Source organism: Aphis gossypii, chromosome 1 (assembly GCF_020184175.1).
Source record: "Aphis gossypii isolate Hap1 chromosome 1, ASM2018417v2, whole genome shotgun sequence".
NCBI lineage: Eukaryota > Metazoa > Arthropoda > Insecta > Hemiptera > Aphididae > Aphis > Aphis gossypii.
This window is the reverse complement of record NC_065530.1, coordinates 10,902,018-10,926,500: the sequence shown is the minus strand read 5'-3', so window position 1 is coordinate 10,926,500 and position 24,483 is coordinate 10,902,018. Positions and strand designations below refer to the sequence as shown.

The window sequence follows — 24,483 nt, the reverse complement described above, 5'->3', positions numbered from 1 at the left end:
CTCCCACTGCTCAATACACCATATTATCAACTTATTTTTTAAAAGAAATTTTTCCATCGTAATGCGAAACCGTGAATAAAACGACAAATGAACCGTCGGCAATAAAATATGGTAGTGCATATTACCTTATAAAATGTTACATCAAAAACGAGTAAAAGTCCATAACAACATATCAATAACGCGTGTACAATTGGTATACATGTATATGTTCATCAAGTCACGCATGTATGCCTACGAGGAGTAGGCGATAAGAGAGAGTCCAGTAAACGGCGTGTTAATAATAGCGACGAAAAATAGAAAAAATAATATTATTTAAGAATCATGGTTGCTTTGCCATATTATAGTTTATAAAATAGGTCTACATAATATATTCATAGTATGTATCTATAGCAAAACATATCATTATGTTTCTTAAAATTATTAATTTTATGTTTCCATATACTCCCACGAATAAAAATAATTTGAATAATTTGAAAAACATTCAAGAAATTTGTTCATATTATAGGCGCTATATCATAATATATTAGGTACATTTTTTATTAAATTGGGCATAAAATATTTTCATAAGCTTATAAATTATACTATTGGAAAATAACTCTAATGGTATAAAATATATACTTTAATTTGTGTAATAAATAATAATAATAATATATTTAATTTCAATGCTATATATTAAAAGTATTCACAAAACAGGTATATTGAAAATATTATCTTGTTATTTAATACATATTATTTTTAAATTATATTTATACATCAAATTAATAATTATATATAAATTATTTTAAATTCTCAATATATTTTTCACGCGGAGTCAATATTATTCACAACTATTACCATATTAGTATATTACGTAAAAAAGAATAAAGCGTAATATGCACAATATTATATACCTAATATACAAATGAGGTTTTCGACTAAATTTGAATTATTCAAATGTTATAATATTATATTGTCTGCATTTAAAGATTATGGAAACACGCTTTGGCCAAAAACAGTTAACATTGAAAACGGTGATCTGTTTGATAAGCAATATGAAATGCTGGATGAACTTGGCAAAGGCAGATATGGGGTCGTGTATAAAGTGAAAGAACGTGAGACCAATAAATATTACGCCGCCAAATTCGTAAGGTGCATTAAATCAACGGACAAAGAAAAAGCACAAGAAGAAGTGGACATAATGAACTGTCTGCGACATCCGAAACTCTTACAACTCGACGCTGCTTTCGATAAGCCCAGAGAAGTGGTATTGGTCACCGAATAGTAAGTACACACTTTATTTGAAAAAATAAAATAGTATTTTTACAACTTAGTTCTGTAATTTCATTACTCTGATAATGTCTCTGTGGTAAAATAATGTTTTTGAATATTATACATTTATAAACAAGATAAATAGTGATTTTATTGATCAGAATTGTACTGTATTGTTATATGTATATAAATAATAACAATAAAAAAAAATGAATATAAATTCTAATTCTAATTTGTTTTTCAACACGTGGTGTTATTCCAGTTATTCGTATAACTTACAAAACCTTTAAATTAATCATGTTTTTTCATTTTTTTATTTTAACTATTTTATCATCGAAATACTTTGAACTGAAACCATATTTTATGATGATCTCTAGCATTTCTGGCGGTGAGCTTTTCGAAAGAGTGGTTGCCGACGATTTCACTCTCACAGAAAAAGATTGTATTTTGTTCATGAGACAGATATGCGAAGGCGTAGACTACATGCACAAACAAAACGTCGTACACTTGGATTTAAAGGTATGTAATATTAGAGTCTGATTAGTCATTATCTATAATTATCATAGTTAATTAGGTTATGAATGTTCCGAGCTTTTAAGAGCTTACACACATGTATTTGGATATTTTAAAATGTCTACCAATAGAAAGAGTCTACCAATAGTGTTACAAAAGTACATTTTTCCATGTTACTAAATTATTCAGCGAAGTAGGCATCTGTTTAGTAGTACGCGGGATACATGGTTATAACTAAAACGACACGTACATTCTTTACGCAGTGATGGATGTATTGGATGTAGGTACAATCTATTATATGTAGTTTTTATCAATTCGGTAGAAACTCGAAACATTCAACTGACTTAAATTATCATTTTCTCTACAAAGTTTAATTTGATCGATTCAAATCAACTAGAAAATTACATGTGAATTTATATATTATTTTATAAATCATACTCAATATGGGCCACAGTTGGTCACAATGATTTCATGTACTATTAATTCGACGGTATATTTATTATGTAAAACTATTTTTTACTAATTATCTCATAGAAATAGTACTTATTATTGTTTAATTTTGTATGTATATCTAACGGATTTGTACTTTTAATATATTGATCCGTAGCCGGAAAACATTATGTGCCAATCACGGACTTCGCATTACATCAAGCTTATTGACTTCGGGTTGGCGCAGAAAATCATACCAGGACAGCCGATGCGTGTGCTGTTCGGCACGCCCGAGTTTATCCCACCAGAGATCATCGGCTACGAGCCCATTGGTTTCGAATCGGACATGTGGTCCGTGGGAGTAATCTGCTACGTATTGTAAGTGATTCGAATATTGAATTTGAAAATCACAAACTTTTTTTTAAAATTGTTGTAACCAAAATATAACAATTTTATAATTAAGAACTTTTTTAAAAATGTGTATATTTTTAAATTAAAAAAAAAAAAAAAAAAAAAAATACAAATGAAATTAACTTCACTTGAATAATTAACGATAATTAATTTTGGGCTGTAAGAATATCACAACTCAAAAATAAATTCAATATTTTATTCAAATATGTCTTTGTAAACTCGGTAAAAGTTTTCAACGTTCAAAATATACCTTGTTTGTTGTCATATTAAAAATAGTGTGCAATAGTTTGCTATTCAATTAGTCTCTAATGTGAGGGGTTTTTGTCTATCAACCATATTGTAGTCAAAAATATTAGTGTGTATTTTTTGGATGTAAACCGACTTTTAATTCTTTCGATTTCACATTTTTGCATGGCATTCAGATTATCCGGCCTATCACCGTTCATGGGAGATAACGACTCCGAAACATTCACCAACATAACGAAGGCAGAGTTTGACTTCGACGACGAGGCATTCGACGCCGTCTCTCAAGACGCCAAGGATTTCATAAGCGCGTTGTTGATCAAACGCAAAGAGTACGGTACCCTTCGCGGTTGTTTTTAACGATAACATCGTTGTGATTTATTATATTGTTATTATAGGGTTCGAGACTCATAGCATTAAAATATGTGCTCCTACATAATATGCCTTTTTTAAAAATAAAAAAAAAATTCAATTTTATTTTATGTACTAATAATTTAGAAAAAAAAACAGAAAAAATCATTTTATTTTTAAACAATAATACATTACAATTTACTCGTAATTTTAAAAACGTTGTACTGGAATAAATAAATAAAAATAAAAGTATAATATAGTATAAAACATAACCATACTTTGCTATAATGTTATTGAAATGGAAAAGTATTATTTATTAGAACTAATAAAAATTAAAAAAAAAAAGTAAATAATTTTATACATTTTATTTAATAAATTCAAAATAATTTTAGAAAATCAATCGCTATGATTAAACCAAACATAATTTATAAATTTAAGTCCTATCATCATAGAAAGTAATATTACTATCATCTATTTTACTAAGCAAATTATAAAAATTTTAATGATTTCATTTATGAGAATGTACCCACAATCAATAAATAATACTAGATATAATATTTGAAAATGGTTATACAATGATAATATGCACAGTAATGTTACAAAATTAAATACTGTATTTGAAATTTAAATTCTCTTTACCTTAATATACATTTTTTTTTGATTACGTAATATAATATTTATTATGCTATAATCCATGAACTCTAATTATTTTCAACTTATTAATAACGTATTGGTAACGGTATAATGTACTTTATTGATCACGTACAATTTTGCAGGTTAAGACTTACTGCAAAAGAATGCCTGAAACACAAGTGGCTAGCGCAGCAGGACATGGACATGAGTTGCGTGATTCTGAGCACGGATAAACTTAAAAAATTCATTATCCGACGAAAATGGCAGGTTAGTACCGATCAATATAAATAGTATATAAATACAGTAATATTATCGTTATGGTACAATAGTAGTAAGTTCTAATTATGCATAACATGACAACAAATATACGTATACATGATTTCCAGTCTAACTAAATTTCTGGCAATATAATAAATTATAAAATAATATAATTACAATATTATTTTTAAAGTTTTCTCGAGTGATTACCAATAACATGTATTAAAATTATTCTTTCTTAATAATAAATTGCTGTTGGCTTAATCATAATGTAATATTATTTAAGACTTATGTGTACATCATATTATAATAATAATATATTAATGTGTAATGTGTATTTTGTTGATAATATTAACTGTTAACATTAAATATACTAACAATTATTGTAATTATAATATGAGTGTCTGCCTAAATCATCGATTTAAATACGAATAATCTATAATAATATATTATATTATTATATATCTATAATAACCTAACCTTTCCATGAGTAGTACGTTCTTAACTGGAACTACAAAAATTTAAAAACTATAAAAACAATTATATTTTATAGATATTTTTGTTTCAAATTTGGTCGAAATTGTATCTTATGTTTATATCATCATTTTATATTCATTGCATAGTTTTCAAAATATATGACTTTTTTTAAACTATTATAGGTAGTTTTGATTTTTTTCTTTAAATATTAATAAAAATTATTCGCTGGATAAATATTCTTAAAAATGTAATCAAAGATCCCATAGAAGTTATACTTATATCTATATAAAAAATTAAAAATTCATAAGCACAATTTTGTACATTGTTAATTAGAATTTTGATGAAATTCGTCAAAATTGCAATAAAAAAGAAAAAACTTTTTTACGATTAGAAATTTATAAAAATGTTTTTTATACACCTAAAATTTTGAAATACTTATAATATAATAAATATAATAATATTTTCAATAAAAGATATATTGACCTACTGTAATACTAAAAATAAAATAACTAACTTTAATAGATATATTTATCAAAAAACATAATGATATTATGAAGTATACTTAGTCATATTATAGACTGATACTCTGACAGATCGTTTTAATGACTGTATAATATTATCATGAATAACAAATTTAACACACTCATATAAAGCCGCATAATAGTTACCTATTCAATCTACATCTAATATACGGCAGAACGGTATCAACTTGACCACTTTTTTGTTTTTTACCAAACTTGTTTATGCATTTAGACTCGATTACCTTTTTAATGTTGAGCTTTCGTAAATAAATTTAAATGAATTCGGGTTATCTTGTTCTGCGCGAACATGTAGCAATTATTACAATACATTTTTTAACTTCAATAACTCTTTAATCTTTATATACGTATATTTTTACCCCCATTCGTCTTAAGGCGAACACTGTTAACTCATAATTTTAACCATTTAATCATTAATACAATATATACAATGAATAAGTTATGTAACATTGTTTTATTTAACACAGTAGTTTTTTGATTTGTCTAACAAGTTTTTTTTTTGTGCTTGTGTGTGTTTTTGTTTGTTGTGTGTGCTGTAATCAGAAAACGGGCAACGCAATACGTGCCCTGGGCAGGATGGCCATTCTGTCAGCGGCTAGCAGACGTAGTGGTGGAGGAGGGGGAGCAGAACCAACAGATGGGAATGGAACCAGATGCATTTTACAAAAGCTAAAAATGGCAAGTCTAAAAGAAGAAGATTCGATTGGCGAGTCACCTTCGGAAGAACAAAAAATGACGACAACCGAAACGACAAAAAGCGGCAGTGGTCATAAGGCGTGTGACGATCGCAGTGATAGCGGCTTTAGCGAATGTCCGTCTGTAGCGTCTCCGACTGCGATGCTCGTCCGGCCACCCGAATGTCCTTCGGCTGTATCTGAAGAAACGCCACTAGCTTCCAACCGGGACCATTCTCCTCCACCACCCACTCGTCGATCAACACCACCAATTACTGACCGTTCTTCTACTCCTGCTACTATTCATTCTTCTTCTCCTACTACTATTCGTTCTTCTTCTCCTGCTACTATTCGTCCTTCTTCTCCTACTACTACTCGTCATTTTTCTCCTGCTATTATTCGTTCTTCTTCTCCCGTTACTAAACGTTCTTCTTCTCCCGCTACTATTCGTGCGTCTTCTCCTGCTACTATTCGTCCTTCTTCTCCTGCTACTATGCGCCGTTCTTCTCCAGCTACTATTCGTCCTTCTTCTCCTGCTACCATACGCCGTTCTTCTCCTGCTACTATTCGTCTTCTTCTCCTGCTACTCGTCGTGCGTTTTCTCCAGTAACAACTCGTTGCCCCCCGTCACCCAAAAATGGTCGCTCCTCGTCTCCCGCAACCCATGGCTCATCTTCTCCGGCCACTCGCGGACCTTCTTCTCTCACAACTCATCCCCGTTCTCCTCTACCACGAAACCGCCATGACAGCACTCATCCCGTTCACGATGTACCGCTGCCCACAGGTACCGGAGTCAGTAACCTGTGCAAGACAAATAGGATGATCTTTGATGGCGAGCGACACGACGGCAGTAAACCATCGGCTGGTATGAGCAGCACCGGTGGCGTTCAGCGCAAGGAACCCATTCGCATTCAGACGGCCGACAATTTCAAAAAGGCCGTCGCGTTTTGGAAACAGTGAAATATTTATATTATTTTATAACAGTATACGGTGATAACGTCACACTCTTCGATAGGGTGTTTTTTTTCTCTAACTAATCATAATACGCTATTATCGAACTATTATTATACATTTATTATTATATACCTACCTGCACATACCGTTTCGGATAGTAAGACATCTTGTTTTTACTTTTTAACTGTTGTTTTTTTTTTTTTTTTTTAATTTATTTTTATTTTATATTTAAGATATGATATTTTACGTGTTATTTCATTATTGCCAAAGCTTAGACATTTAATTTATAAGTGTACATAATATTACTATCACATAGCGGTTTGATATAATTCTGGAAACCGTTTTTCGCATTTCTTAATGTTATAATTATTATACACACGTGCCATTGGCCGTATGCCGTTTATACAAATATTATTACTATTTTATTATTATATTTATATACATTATACTACCTATTTTATCCATCATCGTGTCCAGCTCAATATTTTACCGCTAGACCTGAGTTATTGTTATATCATTGGCGTCTTTAATAACAACATTTTCATAAGTCTGGTTTTTATTTTTCGCCGTCGGAATGTTTGTTCTATTTTTATGTTATTTTTCGTGTGTACATTTTTACAATAAATCATACATATTAAATACCTACAAAAGTTATCGATTTATATATAAGTATATACACTTCATATTATAAAACTCTTACGGTCTTATGCAGTAACAATACTGCATTTGGATTTGAATGGACTTGATTTTTGTTGTACTCTAAAATACTTTTAAGGAACGATAAATTAATAATAATATACTCATAGCATAAATACGAATATTCTAGGAAAATCTATCCAAATTACATTTGATCAGTATTTAGGAACATCAATTAACAATTAACTAAGAATTATTTAATTATAGTAAATATTGACATAGTAATTTTGTTTAGTTAATATTGTAATACCTAAATTAGATATTTTGGTATATTTAAATTAAATTGAAAATTCTCTGTTTCACAAATTTGCACTCAGATATTATAAAAACATAAACATAATATTTATATTAAAATTACTAGGTACCTTTATTTTTTCCTTTTATGAGTGGGACGAAAACCACATCTATTGTGATGACTAAGAAGTCAGAGTTTGTTTTTTCTCCCGATTTTGATTGTATCTATTCTCTGTTTGTAATATATTGTTGTAACTTTCAATACACTACAATGCATGAGGGGAAGTAATGGTAAAACTGCTTTTTTCCATATTGGTGGTTCACAAAGAAAAAGGTAGGTACTAATACAAATTTATTATATTTATATTATAATAATATGTATTATACAGCATACTTTGGTGTGAAAAAGCTATTCTTATTATATTTATTAAATGTAATTTAAACAGATCCACAGTAGTATGGTGAAAAAGTTAATTAATAATTAAGCGTGATCATAGTTATACTATTGAAATTAAATATCATAATACGTAATGATTTTATAAGTTAAACAGATCTAAAAAACAAATATGGTTATACGGCGTTTTGAATAGGCAATTTAACTTCATATTTGTCATTTTCATTGAATGTATATTGTAGGGGCAATGTATATGTTAGGTATGATAAAATATTATGATAAATAGTATACTATATTAAGTATAAATTATATAAAAATAAATTTTATTTTACCATTATTTTCAATTATAAAACAAATTAATACGTCTCATTTTTGAGTTATCAAAATTAATATAATTTGGTTTAAGTATATAATAATGCTTAGCAAGAAGAGTCATTTCTTCATAAAATAATAATTTAAAACTGAACAATATCTATTCGATATTTTATTCCTTTAATTAAAATAAACACTAACTGTATATCTGTAGTAACTTTAAGTGTATTATGCAATCGATATTTTTAATAATTCTGTATTTAGATTCTGATAAATGAAAACTGATTAGAGTTTTATTGATGTAAAGTATGCTATAATAGAATATTAAAAAAAATTAATAAATTAAAAATGTATACAAAAAATATATATTACAATATAACCTGAAATAAATGTTAGAATTTCGTTGTTAAAAATAGCACATACCACACAAATATTTTGTAAATATATATTTACACGAACACGATTTGGAATGGAACGCAGTGTTTATAATTCTTGTTCTGACCACTATGAACTACTTGTACGATTTATTCTACTTTTATAGTTGTTTACGTCGTATTATCTATACAACTTGAATAGTAAGTGATTTTCATTTTTCAGTTAAACATTTTAAATACAAATAACTAATAAGATATTGTTTACGTATGCTTAGGAGACGATTAATGAAATTTAATTTATACAGTGAAGTTATTAAGTCGTTATCTTATGAACACTGATGAGAATATTATTCCACATAGGAAATTAGCTTTCATATTCCGATCAGTTGAGATGATTGAAACTTGGGCTGTTCGACTGTAATATAAGAGCAGTTAGCGTCAGCACGAACACGTTAAATGATGTGCAAATAATTTATATTTTTGTTTCTATAAATAACGGCCAAAGAAAAACGAAAACGCTTCGACACGGTAATATGTATTCATTTTTAATAAATCTTCTATGGACATATGCACGTCGTGTCTAAGCTGCAGCCAGTAAACGAGTAGTTCTTTTCCTCGCTAAGGGCATCTTACGATTATTAATATAAATGCAAGTGGTTAAAATCTTGACGACCAGAGTAAGTGCAACAAATAAAAACGTCTATTTTTTTTTTATATAGATCATAGTTGCATTGTATTTAAAACATCGAACACATAATATATATATTGCACATTTAGATTTTGGTAAATAGTAAATATTATATAACTATAAAGAATCCCATTGAGAGGAAAAAAAATTACAAATTAACAAAAAATACAAACGAGCAACCAAACGTAATAAATACTATAATATTATACTAAGCTATCGATTTACATCTTGTTCTAAACGAATACATTTTTTTTTTTTTGAAAATAAATTAATAAATTAAATCACGCGAAAAATATTCTATTAAAATCATTTTATTAAGAATCGGGTTTAAAACGCAGGTTGGCGTGGGACGACGAGGGACAGCGATAAAAATTAAAACGGTCTAATGATCATTAAATCTGAAGATTTAAATTATTGCTGCAGTGATGTGATGAGCGTATGTAATATTTTTTTTTTTTAAGGGGAGGGCTTGGGAGCGTATTGTGCCAAACGTCTTACGAACGGTGGAAAAACTAAAAATCTTACACAGATACAATTCTGACGATGTACATAATAATGTGTGTGTATTCATTAGATATATTTTATAGAATTTGACTAAGGTGCACTGCAATAAAAGTGAAAACGCGAAGAATTAAGTAAACGTTGAAAGTTTTAGTTACTAAAACAAAATTAAATAAAAATAAATAAATGAGAAAAATATGATTGTTTATCGATTGAATCAATAAATAATAGTCAAAGGTAAAATAAAAATAATTGTCTATATTTAATACGATTAATGATGGTAAAAAAGATATACATCAATTGCGCCGACTGATTTCAAACAATAAAAACATAATACGAATGGACATGACGTGTGTTTAAATTCGGAAAAGTTGCACGATACATTGAGGATATTCGGTGACTTTAGTGGAACTTTAAAGTAAGTATAACCGTAGGTTAGTGACCAAACTTATACGATTCATACATAGGTCGGCAAGAATTTATTGGTATGGGTCCTACGGTTATTTTACCTAAATAAAATATGGTCAAATATCGATCGTATAATCTTTAGTTCCCATGTGGATTAGGTCCACTTATTTTTCTTTTTTCACGAATTTAAACTACAACACATTTTATATTTGTATGTACTTATTATACTTAAGGATAATTAATTTTATTATTAAAACAAAAACCTTTGAATTACATAATAATAGATTAATATGTAAATTCCACAAGTTATATATTTACGATTCGTGACGCTATATTTTTTTGTGGTACAATTGATGTGCACTCTTTTAATCATCATTAATACGCTCACACTAGATTACGTATGAAATACACGTGGTTTGAAATACTCGGTTTAATCGACGACCGAGCTCAATCGCTTTATTTTAAATAATACACGTAAGACGTACTCTCTCGGTATCTTCAGAATTGAATTGGTCTATGTACTGTACGGTAGGTATATTATATTATTATAATACGTATTATTAACTAATCGCGTTGAAATAACAGCGTATTATTTTATTAGAATAAAATTCGAACGACAAATAAAACGTAACAGACGAAAATATTACTAGAGCAACACTGAGATTCTAAAATGTCGGTTAAGGTAAAGGGTCGGTGGAATATGTAATATTATGATGACCGCGACGTCAGACGATACCGTGGACGGCCATGGGGGGGGGGGCAAGATAGGGAACTCGCCCTCTCCTGGACAAAAATTATTAAAAACTTGTAGCTCAATAAATATCACCATAATATTATTATTATCTTTATTACCTTACATTTAAAAAAAAATTTATTTTGACCTCCCCCCCTAAAACGTTACGTATGGGACGATATACGCACGCGGCATATATTCCATATGGTCATCATAATGCTCGGGGAGACAAAAACAATATCACATCGACATTGGCACACTACACTTAAACATTATGTCTTATTTAACTAGTAACTATCTAAAACAAACAAAACATTTATAATAATAATAATAATAAATTAAACTATGTGATGATTCGTATTGTGTACACTGTGTACGCAATACGTAATCAAGACGATCGCACAATTATAAGTGTATCGAAGTACTGCAAAAGCTGATAACGTAAATAAATTATAGGATATAACAGTGTCTACGCGTATCCGATTGACACGCGATAAAAGACGAGAACTCTGCGCGGTCCGCATAACGTTAAAATATAAAACTGAACCAGATGATTCCGATTCTAGGAAAATATTAGGAACTTATTACGGTGTACATTTGTTACGATTATATGGCTACGGATATATTTTTTATGTATGACATTCGATTTATAGCAAAAAATCGATTGATTTTTTATTTGTTTTTGTTTTGGCATAGGTATAGGCGACTCGGAGAAGTAAAGGTCGCAGTATTTGCCGATTACAACGGCGAAAGAATAGAAAGACAGAAAAATGTATGGACCGGGCAGAGTTTTCGTTTTCAATATTATACAAATGTTACAGCAGTATAATAATATTCTGTTAATGAGTCGTAATAGTCTTGTTTAAAACGTATGAGCGTTTCGGCACACTCCACATCCCAACGCAAACTCTTCACCCGTCGGAGGATGTTTGACGTGAAGTGGGCATTCGTCTACGTTCAGAGCCGTTGCTCTCGGTCCTGCGGGAATAGAGAAAATATCAATAAACGGTACAGTCAACAGAATATTTTAAAACATAATTTCTACAAAAATTTTGTTTGTGATAGAGACAATATAAAATTCGAGATGCGACAATGATTATGTGAATTTGGGTGGTATGTCGGTTATTTTTTTGTGGACATTGAAATATTATACTTATTTTTATTAAAAAAAAAATCGCTTACCTGCGGGGCACGGTGGTAGTTCATCGGTCAGCAGGTTAGTGACGCGCTGAAAATCATCGTGACAAGCGTTACAAAAGTGCGTTGTCCCAAAGCAGAAGAAAACGGCAACAGAACAGCAATAACGACATTTGTACTCGAGCAAATCGGTGCCGTGTTTAGGACACATCTGAGCTCGGGCTACGTCACTGCATCCGCCGCACACCAGTTCGGTGGGATCGTAATCGGTTCCACCCACGTCCAGTTCACACCGAGCTTCGCCCCCGTAGTAGGCCTGTAAAACATGATTAAATAGCGAATATTAAGATCAAACGAAAAACAGTATTTATAGATATAAAATCCCATGGCGTGTGTGTTGAGGATCGTTTGAAAGACTTGATCAAAAGTTGCGAGTGGGCATAAATGTAAACTAAATGCGTCTGGAATAAATATGTGTTAGGATGGAATATTTATTTGATTATTTAATAGTAAATATCATAATTTATGACTTATGAGGATTTCAAGTACTTAAAAACCTCAAAATATGTACGCACTTATACACTAAGAAATAAAAAAATATATGCACTTAAAATATGCTCTTAAAAATGTAATACATAAAATATGGTATCTTAATATTCAAACGAAAAAAAATATATATTATAAGTCATTATATTATTGTGATCAATTTTTAAAATACGTGTAATACTAATAAAAATAGTTAAGTTTATGTTTATAATCTTCATTCATAGAATGTATGTATTGAATTAAATAATCTCATATTTGTTTTGTTTTTTTTTAATATTATTGCTTATAGAAATTATTGATGATGTCGTCGACTTACCTTTTTACACTTGAAGCATACATAGTATGCATACTTCTCCATAGCGTACACGGCCGCGTGATCATTTTTTATTGTACATTCACCTTCGTATTCCAAACGCATCAGAGCCTTTCGCTTGACGTCGGCCATCAGCTCTTTAATCGGATCCAGAACTTCGGCGAGGCATTCGTGATCTATCGGAGTCTATATCACACATACAACAATAAATAATAAATAAAACAAGTGATCCTGATAATACAGGGTTAATCAAAATGAATCATCATTAAGATGCTTTGCACCTGACTTTCTAGGTCACCCAATCTTTCGCCACGTGACTTCTTTTCTTAGAGATATGTTTAAGATACTATGTAAGTACTATGACACTGTATAATTACGAACCACAAAAGATCAAAAATATTTGTAGTAGAAAATTACAACGAGTATGTATGAAACGATTTGAAATTCCGACTATATGTCGTTCGTATGAGCAGGGGAATTGCGTTCAAATGAAACACAGAAAATGTATATATATATTATATGTATGTATATACATTTTAAATATTATTATTTTATTTAATAAATTATAATATATTACTCTAAAGTCTAAACCTACAAACTAAAAATACATAAGCGATTGGAATCTGATGAATCATTTTGAATAATCCATGTAATATTATGTGACAATCGCGATACTCACCTTGCAGATCGGACACTGTTGAAATCCGAAAGTGATCCTTGGCCCAGTCCATTTGTTGACCAGCACCCTCTTGCAACACTGATAGTGGAACACGTGTCCACAGGTTAGCTGAAACGATAATGTTTTTTTTATAAACATCTTTTTTTTCATATTCTCGGGTGATCGCGGTCAATTTATTTCAAACGTATTAACATATGATCGATGTGTTAATAATATTTAAAAAACGTCCGTAGTTATACCTGTATGGACGGTGCGGCGGACAGGGCGTCCGTGAAGCAAATCATACACATGTCATCGGCATCTTGTTTGAGTGACGGATTTTCATCGGAGGCACACCCGTGCAAGCATGGTAAACATTTCGTCTCGCCTTTGATGCCTCCGCACAGATGACCACATTTCAATATCCTTTGACATCCGGTTTGGGCGTGTAACTGCAAATTATTTTATTTAAACGATGGGTTAAGTTCAAACAAAAATGAAATTACAATAAAATAATCTTAGTTATAGATAGCATGTTTAATATATTATGAATTATGATCATAAATTCGACTTCAAATACCGTGTTCGAATTCACTGAAAAGAAATTATTATAAATATAGATCTTGTTTTTTATCCATATCACAGTTTGGGTGACTCCGAATATAGATCATACAAGGATAATAATGATATATAAATCCTTATTTTATTTTTATACCTGGCACTCGTCATTGGCACAGACGTTGCCTATAGCGAGTAATCCATCGTTGCTGACCATGCCACAATACCGGCAGACTCCGACTCTTGCGAGCTGTAACACGTTGGACCGAGCGACCGGTGCCGATAAGTCTGAGGAGCCGGATGTCATGTCGCGAAACTCGACCAATGCTTGCAACGTGGCCTTGTCGGCTAGTGCAAGAAGCCAAAACAGTTTGGTACGTCCGCAACCTTCGTGCAAATCGACTCTGATGGCTTCTTCTTCTTCCTTGCACACCTGAATTACGCACATGTTAGTTAGGTATTTTTCAATTATCGCATTTGCGTATAACGGTATACGTATAGTATACGTGTGTGTAGTCGTCGTATATTATATTTACTTGTCTTTGGTGATGTTTGGTTTTCCTGTGCAAGTGTAATATCCTGTCGCAGTCAATGCAAAGATTTCCGCACGTTAGACATTGTATCGATGCCGCGGTCTCGCCATCGTCGTGGTTCGAACACAGCGGCTAAAAATGTATTTTATACGTTTATTACAATTTATTAAAAATTAGATATCAAATGAATCATTAAAAAAAAAAACTAAAGGAAATATTGCCAATTATAAATATTCATTTCCGTTTTACCACATTGGATACAATTAATTCGATTTTACGCACAGTGTATTGGTATAGATAATTGTGGATAAATCGATATTCACTTAACTCAGTTTATTGTTAAAAATTCAAAAATTTGTACAACAAGATTTGTATTTAAAATCAACGGGCATTGGTTTACACCTTCCTGGGATATACTTACTCTCGGCGGAGTAGGCTTTGAGTCTTCGGGTTTTAACCATTGACCGGACGATAATCTCTCCGCGTGCTCTGGATGCAACACACAGTGCGAAGCCAAAGCCAACCACAATACGGGGTTTTTAATGCACGATTCCATTGTTCTGTGTTCTTTACTCAACCTTGTTAAGTTCAAAATGTTTTCCGCGATTGCCGCTCGGGTCGTGTCGATCCAGTTTTTATTACCACCCAACTTTCCCTAAACAAAAAAAATATCAAAACGTTAAGTTATGTTATTTTCAACTGCGACAAACTTAGTAATCGCTTACATTTGACAAGTCCCATAGGATCTGAATGATGTCATCAGCCAGTTTTCTGTGAGAAACCCCTTTGAGATACCACAACGATTCGTTTTCGTCTAAATCAACGTCACAGAGCTTCAACGAATTTACGACTTTGCTACCGTTTGTGCCCTTCACTTTTACTTGCAATATCAACGCTTTCGCGATGACACTGAGGAAACTGTCTAGCAGTCCTACCTGGTAGCTTTTAGAGGACGGGCTAGTGATAGAGAAGCCGGTAGAAGGGATTCTAGATCCGGTCAACGAAGCCAATGCACTAGGGGACACTTCTGGCAGTACTCGTTTGAGTAACAGAGTTACCTGGAAAATAGTTATATATTTTTTTATTTGTTTTTGTTTCATTAGAATGCATAATTTATATTTGTGATTTCAGAAAAATTATTATCGTTCATGGTCATTACTTGTCTTTGTACTCTGGCGCTGCCCGTGTGCAATAAACTCAATAAGTTCGACAGTAGATCATATTGATTTGCTAGATAAGATCGACCGACATTGCTCCCGCTAAGAGCGGACACCATCGAGAGCATTTCAAAACAATATGAGTCGGTCGGAGTGACCATACCATTATTGGACGTTGTATCATTTTTGCAAACTGTCTTTTCCCATTCTTCGCGCATTATGATTGCCTCCTTTTGGATGGCGTCTACTATGTGAGTGCAAACCTGGCCGCAAAAAAAAAAAAATCACAAATATTACTAGTAAAACTTGTTCGGTCACTTTATTGCGTTTAAGAATAATTACTTGTTTTTGCAAATGGGTCAATTTGCTTTGACTGAACAAAATGCCGACCATGTGCTCTTTTAGATCTTTGCTTTCTTCAACACTGGAATCCATAGATGTCTCTTTTCCTTGAATTAATTTCCCGAAAACCTTAAGGTGATAATAGAATATTGTAGGATGAGTCTTATGAAAATAGTTTGAATAATTTGTCTTTACCTGGAATGTGATCGATCGAAACACTTTTAGTGTTTCATTTTCACATTGCCGATGTTGTATGGTAGAGTAATTGTATTGACGACCATGCGGTAGAGAACTTCCTGACACAGTTCCGAGAACTTTGATTTGTCTAACACGCACTGACGTGTCTCCTCCTCGAACTTCGATGCACAGAACTTTGTGCGATTGATCTGCAAAAATATCAGATACGTCATATATTATTGATAATATATCAATGGCGTTTTTCAATAACCCCAAATATTACCAGGTATGAAAACTCCGAGCCAACCACTGAAACGAGTGTCGACATCGAATGTTTGTATTTTATTCAATTGTTCAACTGTTTGACCAGATGAAAACACTACCGTCGATATTTTGTTCTGTTTAAAAACAATACAAGTAAAAACGTTTTTAAATCCTACAAACGTCCATCGTACAAAAAATGTAGGAAATACTTACATTTAAATCACGACAATTATCGAAATGAATGTAAAGTGCTTTTGGTTCTTCCAAAGCATTATTGCATTGTATCGTGATTGTTTTGAATTTATTTTTGTCGTCTTCGCTGGATTCCCAAAACGTTTCTGTCGTTCGATCTATTAAATTCGGAACCATTGCCGGTCGACTGGTCGTTGTGATTTCTGTATTTTCCGTTATGTCTTTGAACGCTGACACAACGTAGTTATCATTCTATACAGTATAAAGTCGGTTATTACTCATTCAAATTGTCAACATAAAAAAAACATATGATCGCTTACCGAGGCAACGCCTGGTTGTGTGTCTTCGCAAACGTCTTGATAATCTTCGCTGTGCGATAGTATTTTGCTGATATTACTGAATACTTTACTCCTTTAAAACGAAAATAAAAGGTGTTGAAAAATCCAAAATATTCATTCGTCGTTATTGTTTATTACCTGTGTAAAAACATGTGATCGGATGCCGTAAAATTTATATCCCAACAGCGGACAGCCATCATCTGCAATGCCGATCCTGGTGGCAAGTATAGCATCAGGTCAGAGACAGTCTGCAAAAACTTATAGAAAACCTGCGGTAGTGGGTTGATAGAGTCTCCAGCTAAGTATAAATCGCTTAGAGGATGTCGACAACGTGGATCAGTGTAGTCGGTCCCCTCAATATTACGGATTTCGGCAGATAGCGCGATCACAAACCACCATAAGAGATCGTGTAAACATGACGGTTGAGACACTTCGTGAAGCAACCAATTGAGCGCCTGATTAAAAAACAATTTAAAAGTACAAAATAAAAATCAACTTATATATATAAGTATATTGTACGATCAGTCATTATTTCATTAGAACGTAAAACTAAAAAAACTAAATCAATAACGATTATGGTCTTGGTGTGCTGAAAAATTAAAATGTGTACTTAAAAAATTTAAAAATACAGGTTAATATGATTTATTGCTCTTTTGATAAATCGATAATATTCTAAAAAACCTACTCTGAAAATAAATCCTAGTTGTGCAATCGGAGAGTAATTTAGACGAAAACAGAAAATATATTTGTCTATTAACATTTATATAATTTTTTTTTTTTTTTTATCAATTACTATGTATACACTTGCACAGAAGATTTATTTTAAAAATGATCATAATTTTGAATATTTTTTAACCTTGTAAATTATAAAAATAAGAGTTAATTAATTTGAATTTAAAATGTATGTGTTTACTATAAAGGCATAAAATATGCAATTTAATTAAATTTATCTATAATTTACTTTCTGAATGAATACGCAGATGATTAACGTGTCTAGTACTTAAGTCATCTGTTATAAATTATATACCAATAGCATTTGTAAATTCCAAAATAATAATATATTATAGAATAATACTATAATATTTATAACTTACTTGTAGAGCGTAACTGCGACACGCAGCTTTCCTCACCGCATGTTTCATCGCCCATTTGAGATCATCTAAATTGTGAGCTTCGACAATAAACGCCATTGATGGTCTGTTCAAAACGTTTATCTCGGATACATTTTCGTTGTTCGATATTACACCGTCTGCTGAACAACCTACCATCGTAGCGTTGTCGACGCAAGGAACGAGCGCCTGTAAAGCCGCCGAGGGCATACACACCTGTGATAATCCGTTGTCTAAAAGAAAAACATAAAATAAATGTGTTTTAAATCGACCTTTACTCATAACTATTCTACTATATGATATGTCTATTAATTTTACGTCATATAAATATTTTAAATTGGTGAGAAGACCGACATTTTTGCACTACATATTCAATACAGGTATCGTAACGATACGTTCACACATTTTTATATAATAACAACTTAAAAATAATAAATTAATAACAATCGTATTGTCATGTGCAGTTAAATACGATTAATATTATACATTATTCATTACTGATGAACGGTATAATCTACACTGTAAGGTTACGTATTTGAAAAATCTCGAATAATCAAACAAATCACTACGAAATGTACTCGGTCTTAGCTAAAGTATTTACTATATTATGGACTTACAACCATTTTGCTCGACTTCGAAAAAAAAATACATACCAGGGTCGATGGTACTATTTATCCGTTTGCGACGGTTGATCATGTCTGGCCGTCTCAGCGGTGACTTCTCGATGTCCATCGACACGGACCGGTGAAAGCTCCGCATCACGATTCCGTCTACCATATCTTTGCCTGGAGACAAGACCTGGAAGGGTAGAAAAGTGTATAAAATACAAATTTAAAAAAATACAACACTGTTCATCGGTGGTCGGGATGAATAAATACGCACCCCCGACGAATCGCAGTTATGAAGATGCTGCAAAAGTGCGTCGTTGCAAGTTTCTGACTGCAGTAGTTGTTTACCCGCTACAGGAGCCTCGAGGTTACCCAGGCATTTAAACTCGCCTACGGCCCAAGGGCCCAATGATGAGGACTGCTCGTCGCTGGTTGATCTTCCACCGCTGGTGCTGGCCAAGTCCAATAGAAACATGGCGTTCTCTTTGAACGTAAAGTGTAGACTGTCAATTAGCTCGTCGTTGTAGTGATTCACAGTGCCTGATTCGAAAAAAACGTATAATGTTTTTAATTTTATTTTTTATTTTTTTTCAATTGGGCATTTAAAAATAAAAGTAACTTTATTTGTGTACAAATAATTATAAATTAATAACATAAATATTTTGTCAAACCGTATAGATATTATACAACGATATTCTAGATGGCTTTAACCCATAAGAGCAAAAAATTACCTTTTTTTTATTTTATAAAAATCATACTCATTTTTAATCGAGCTATTACAGTGATATTGAAATTAATTTAAAAAAAATAAAAATTTGAATTTGATTATTTTAAATTTAGAAATATAACGAGTATAATTATAAAAAATGATTAACTTAAAATTAAATTGGAAAATTTGAAGTCTACAGTTTTTAAATAACGCAATATGGACATTTTTAAAAAACTTTAATATATGATAAAACTAAACTTCAACTTAACTCCATCACTCTTATTTTTAAAACATAAAAATACCATAATATTTGAGAATTAGTTATTACAATGAGCGTTAAATCTTAAACTAAAACTTACAGTGTAACGGGTACGATATTGCATTAGGTAATACAATCTATTTTTGCGTTTTTATCTCACTACTTAAATATAAAAACGTAAAACGAATTTGCGGTTATGGGCTACCGAATAAAATAGATAATTTGAGATTTTGGTATTACCGCAATTTATACATTACGTCGTATAACCAACGTTATAAGCCACGTTCAAACTTACACTGAACCTAACTATTGTTACTCAAGTCTTAATAATTGAAGTTTCGTATCACGCTAAAGTCGAAAAAAAATTATATACTACATAGGTACTCCTACTTTAATTTTCTCATAAAACCGATAGTGCACTGGCACATAATATTGCAAATTAAATCGAATAACAATATAATCTTAAAACTTTCGATTCGTTTATCGTCAGAACTCGATCTCTAACTGACGAATAAATCTCTTATCGCGTTAGTCTCTCGACGATTGTGATAACACTTAAATAAAGTATATAGTCTGCAGAATAGGCATACTGACCGGCGAGCTGTTTAGATTGCTCGGCGGAACTGCAGAACTGAACGCTACTAGCAACTTTCGCCGCCAACGAGCTATCGTCGCTATCGTCGCTGTCTTCGTAGGGATATCGGTTTTGAGCGATCTGTTCGGCCATCTTAGCGGCCATGTTGTTCGCACGCCGTATGTCTGGCGGATCGGCGCACTTAAAGCTGACGACCGGAGCCTGTTGCGGCTTGGCGTTTTTCATGTAACCGTGACGGCAGGATTCGCACAGTAGATACCAAGCGATACCGCCCTCGCCACAATCGCCCGACCAGCCGGACTTGTAGGTACCGTTGCTGGTGTAACCGCGTCCGTTGCTGCTCTGACCGCATCCCGGATGGGTTTTGAGCATGTGATAGGACACGGGCACGGTTAACATGTCGCCGCACAGCTCGCAGGACATGGGCTCTCTGCACTGGTAGTTGTACATCAGTCGGACAATGTGCTCGTTGTGAACGGGCGTGTTCATGCCCGCGCGCGATCTGCTATTGTCGTTGTCGCCGTGTCTGCCGCCGAAGTTTGTCATCTGTCCGGGAGAAGACGAACGTACCACGCCAACCGAAGTTATTATCTGCAAAACGATGATGTGTTTTTAATTAGATTATAATATTATTATCACGGATTCACGTAGGTATGTTTAGTTATGGAAAATACATGGGATTATGCGCCTATCGTACTTCTACAACTGACTTTAACCGGCGTACGAATCGAAACACTCAGAACGACCAATACCTAAAACCAATGTACAATTTATCTTCCCCTCCCAATAACCACTAAATCGCACTACTAATTTATTCGGTCACACAAGTGTGGGTAACTATTTCTGATAAATTTACTAAATTTAAAATAATATTTTTCTGGACCGCAACAAATAGGTGTTCCAAAGAAGTCTTATTTCGTCCATATTATAGCAGATCATTGCAATGGCAATGTAAAATAATATATTTTGCATATTTTTATTCTATTTTAACATACATCTACATTCTACATATATATTAGATTATATAATTGGTTAAATTAGTGTTTTATCAAAATCCTTTCAAATTCTTAAATTTGATTTTTATTTCGCACTTAAATATACCGTTTTAAGCCTAACTGTTTTTAGAATTATGGCCATGTAACTTCTGTTTTATAACAATTATAACATAAAACTAATTAAAACATATATTTTTTTTTCATTTAAATTAATAATTTATATACAAATAACATGTTTAAAACCAGCTTTATCATATATCAATGAATAAAAATATAAAGTTAAATAAGTGATACATAACAAATTATACAACGTATGTTGTTATATATTATAACGTCGTGTTTATATAATATTTTAATATAAAGGCACGATGTTTTTTTTTACGTAAAAAGAAACATCAGTTTAAATAAACGTCTATTATACAGACACTAAAACTGGACACTATTTTCAGGGTCCATAAAACACTTTCAACCTCATAAATTTAGTCTGAATCCAAGCTTACAGTCAAAGGGTACGAAAAAATCCTCGAGAATATTTGCAAAATACGGCACAAGAACACACATAAATCTAACGGAATAATATTACGTACGTCGGTTTATTCATCCGTAATTTAGATACAGACGACTATTTTTTTTTTATCTCTAACCGTTTCATTTATTATTTTCATTATTATTTAATATGTTTAGTAAAACAAAATAAAAAACTACCCATCGTTTTCCAACAAGATAATGTTGGTTTGTGTTGCCTTCATTACTTTGTTTTACTATACTAAATATAACAATATACTGATGTGAAACCAGCCAATAAAGACAATAATAATGGAAAACTAAATAAATACAAATGGGAAAATTAGTTTTAATAAATTATAACAAATTCATATTAATATTTTATATCGTACGTTGAACGTAACTTTTATGAGTGTCGTAAAGAGAACATTATTATTCCATTTCAACGCATTACTATTGTGACTTTCATTCTATAAAATATTTATGCCATTGTGCTAAATTTTAATAACAACGTTTATTTATCCATTAAACATTTTAAATTATATTATTTAGTGTATGAATGAAAATGTTTATATAATATAATTATAGTGTTTTTTTTCTAAGAAATCCATTGTTATTTATTACATTTTAATCTATTGTATTTAATTGTTAAAATTTAGATGGATGTTATTATTAAAACAATTATTCTCGGTATTACGGGGGAAAAAAAATCACACGTGCATTATAAATGTTTGCAAATGAGGGAAGCAGGTCGTACGAACCGCCGCTTATATATTTAATTTGAAATAATATAGTTTTTTTAAAGCTACAGTATTATTTATGTATAATTAAAAATACTAATAAACTTAGTGGAGGTTAATTAACTGTAAAACATACAAAGTATGTTTTAGAGTACAACAACACGTGTGTACGAGTCAACATAATTTAATAATAGATTAATATCTACACAAGTTTTGAAAGGTACCTATGTAGTTGTGCGTTACGTATTGTTTGTAAATAAATAATAATACAATAGATTAATATAAATGCGTTTAAATACACAAAATCACGATTACGCCTTTTTTTTTTGGTTATTTTAATTTCGTATCATAAGTGTGTTCTTACATAATATTTCTGAGGTCTTACCTGTAGCATGTCGGCGGAGATCTCGTCCCACAACCGAACCATACAGTTGAGGGCGGGCGGTAGAAAGTTTATGGTCGTCCTGCCGTCATCGGCTGTACCACCGGCAGATTCCATTTGCGCGTGATTGCTGTCTGCTAGTTCTGAGTTACCGGAACTGGTCATGCTCTCTTCGGTGATTGCTCCTTCGGCCGGCAACGTCATTACGGGTTTTGGTCGGTTCACTTCGTTCGGTCGGATGTGCCGGTAACCACCTGCGCCGGTCGTAACCTCCACCGAATGCCTCTGGAGACCACGGTCCTTATTCCTGCAGGAAACGGGTCGGATTAAATTTCTCACAATCATCATGTCATTATTATAATATGATGACTTCAATTTTTAAGTCTATACATATTATACGAGGCTTAGATTTACAGTCGAAAAATCAGTGGAGATCGCACACACGATTTTAAACGTAATACTTGCCTGTTACTTTATATCACCATTCACCACCATAAAACTATTTAATCATGTATGTTTTTATTAGTTCCCATACATAAGTATAAACCTACCCTACTAGCTGAAATTGACAAGTGGTAAGTATTCAAAATGTGTTCAGAATCTTAATAATGTAATATGTATATGTTTCCAGCACTATTAATTTAACTCTTTCTATGAATTCCCACGACAGGTATTCTATGGTACAGATTAACACGGCAATAGCAGATGGAAAATGGCCCTGCCTCGAGTGTACAAAACCTACCGATTACTACCGAGTAAACGAGTCAAAATATATAGAAATACCGTGTTGGGTGCCATTTGATTTAAAACTCACTGCAGAGAAATAGTTTATGGTATGACTGAATATGCATTATCAGATTTTTGCGTCGAAGATATTTTAATATATAATAAATTATTCACTGCGTGTACGCGCTTTTCATTATTTTATGGTTAGTGCGCGCTATTTACACATACCTTTCAGTCATCCGCTTCGTCACCACCGCACCGTTCTTTGGAAGACTCGGGTAAAACTTCAGAAATGATGCGCAAGTCATGGCGTCGTGAACGATGCCTTCGTGCCACAGGAACGCGGCGAACACGGCTCGCAGGCTCTCTGCCATCGACGGACTTAACGCCATTTTCACGGTTTGTCTAAATGTTTTTGTTAAATACCATTAATTTCAGTCAAATAACTAAAATATTTATAACACAATTTCGTTTATGAGATTTGTGATTCACAGGTTGGCAAAGAACAATGATTTACGTTAACACACGTTGTTTATTGATTTATTACGGAAGTTCTAAGTAAATTATCATA

The 24,483-nt window shown here is 32.2% G+C and overlaps 2 protein-coding genes across 6 annotated transcripts in view; one reads left to right on the top strand and one right to left on the bottom strand.

The window, feature by feature from the left end:
• The window catches only part of LOC114128407 (uncharacterized), a 102,904-nt gene extending 96,169 nt beyond the window's left edge, over positions 1 to 6,735 (top strand). For 3 of the 4 annotated variants that reach the window (XM_050207819.1, XM_050207811.1, XM_050207813.1), the window contains exons 38-43: positions 966 to 1,260; positions 1,626 to 1,767; positions 2,369 to 2,568; positions 3,024 to 3,176; positions 3,972 to 4,095; positions 5,646 to 6,531. In XM_050207819.1, the coding sequence (XP_050063776.1) occupies positions 966 to 1,260; positions 1,626 to 1,767; positions 2,369 to 2,568; positions 3,024 to 3,176; positions 3,972 to 4,095; positions 5,646 to 6,386 (1,655 nt within the window). In that variant the 3' untranslated portion in view covers positions 6,387 to 6,531. Of the gene's footprint in view, positions 1 to 965; positions 1,261 to 1,625; positions 1,768 to 2,368; positions 2,569 to 3,023; positions 3,177 to 3,971; positions 4,096 to 5,645; positions 6,532 to 6,560 lie in introns of those variants that run through there. The other variant, XM_050207822.1, reaches the window with a different exon arrangement.
• A 5,028-nt stretch (positions 6,736 to 11,763) lies between these two features.
• The window catches only part of LOC114130748 (E3 ubiquitin-protein ligase MYCBP2), a 272,960-nt gene continuing 260,240 nt past the window's right edge, over positions 11,764 to 24,483 (bottom strand). For both annotated transcript variants that reach the window (XM_050203587.1, XM_050203594.1), the window contains exons 47-68: positions 24,141 to 24,317; positions 23,190 to 23,493; positions 20,565 to 21,156; positions 19,277 to 19,542; positions 19,048 to 19,192; positions 18,380 to 18,627; positions 17,424 to 17,740; positions 17,268 to 17,358; positions 16,969 to 17,199; positions 16,775 to 16,889; positions 16,510 to 16,700; positions 16,315 to 16,443; positions 15,975 to 16,235; positions 15,541 to 15,873; positions 15,237 to 15,470; positions 14,819 to 14,947; positions 14,440 to 14,715; positions 13,985 to 14,176; positions 13,746 to 13,853; positions 13,070 to 13,252; positions 12,253 to 12,523; positions 11,764 to 12,048 (exon numbers count right to left, since the gene is read on the bottom strand). In XM_050203587.1, coding sequence (XP_050059544.1) covers positions 11,933 to 12,048; positions 12,253 to 12,523; positions 13,070 to 13,252; positions 13,746 to 13,853; positions 13,985 to 14,176; positions 14,440 to 14,715; positions 14,819 to 14,947; positions 15,237 to 15,470; positions 15,541 to 15,873; positions 15,975 to 16,235; positions 16,315 to 16,443; positions 16,510 to 16,700; positions 16,775 to 16,889; positions 16,969 to 17,199; positions 17,268 to 17,358; positions 17,424 to 17,740; positions 18,380 to 18,627; positions 19,048 to 19,192; positions 19,277 to 19,542; positions 20,565 to 21,156; positions 23,190 to 23,493; positions 24,141 to 24,317 — 4,909 coding nt within the window. In that variant the 3' untranslated portion in view covers positions 11,764 to 11,932. The remainder of the gene's footprint in view (positions 12,049 to 12,252; positions 12,524 to 13,069; positions 13,253 to 13,745; positions 13,854 to 13,984; positions 14,177 to 14,439; positions 14,716 to 14,818; positions 14,948 to 15,236; positions 15,471 to 15,540; positions 15,874 to 15,974; positions 16,236 to 16,314; positions 16,444 to 16,509; positions 16,701 to 16,774; positions 16,890 to 16,968; positions 17,200 to 17,267; positions 17,359 to 17,423; positions 17,741 to 18,379; positions 18,628 to 19,047; positions 19,193 to 19,276; positions 19,543 to 20,564; positions 21,157 to 23,189; positions 23,494 to 24,140; positions 24,318 to 24,483) is intronic.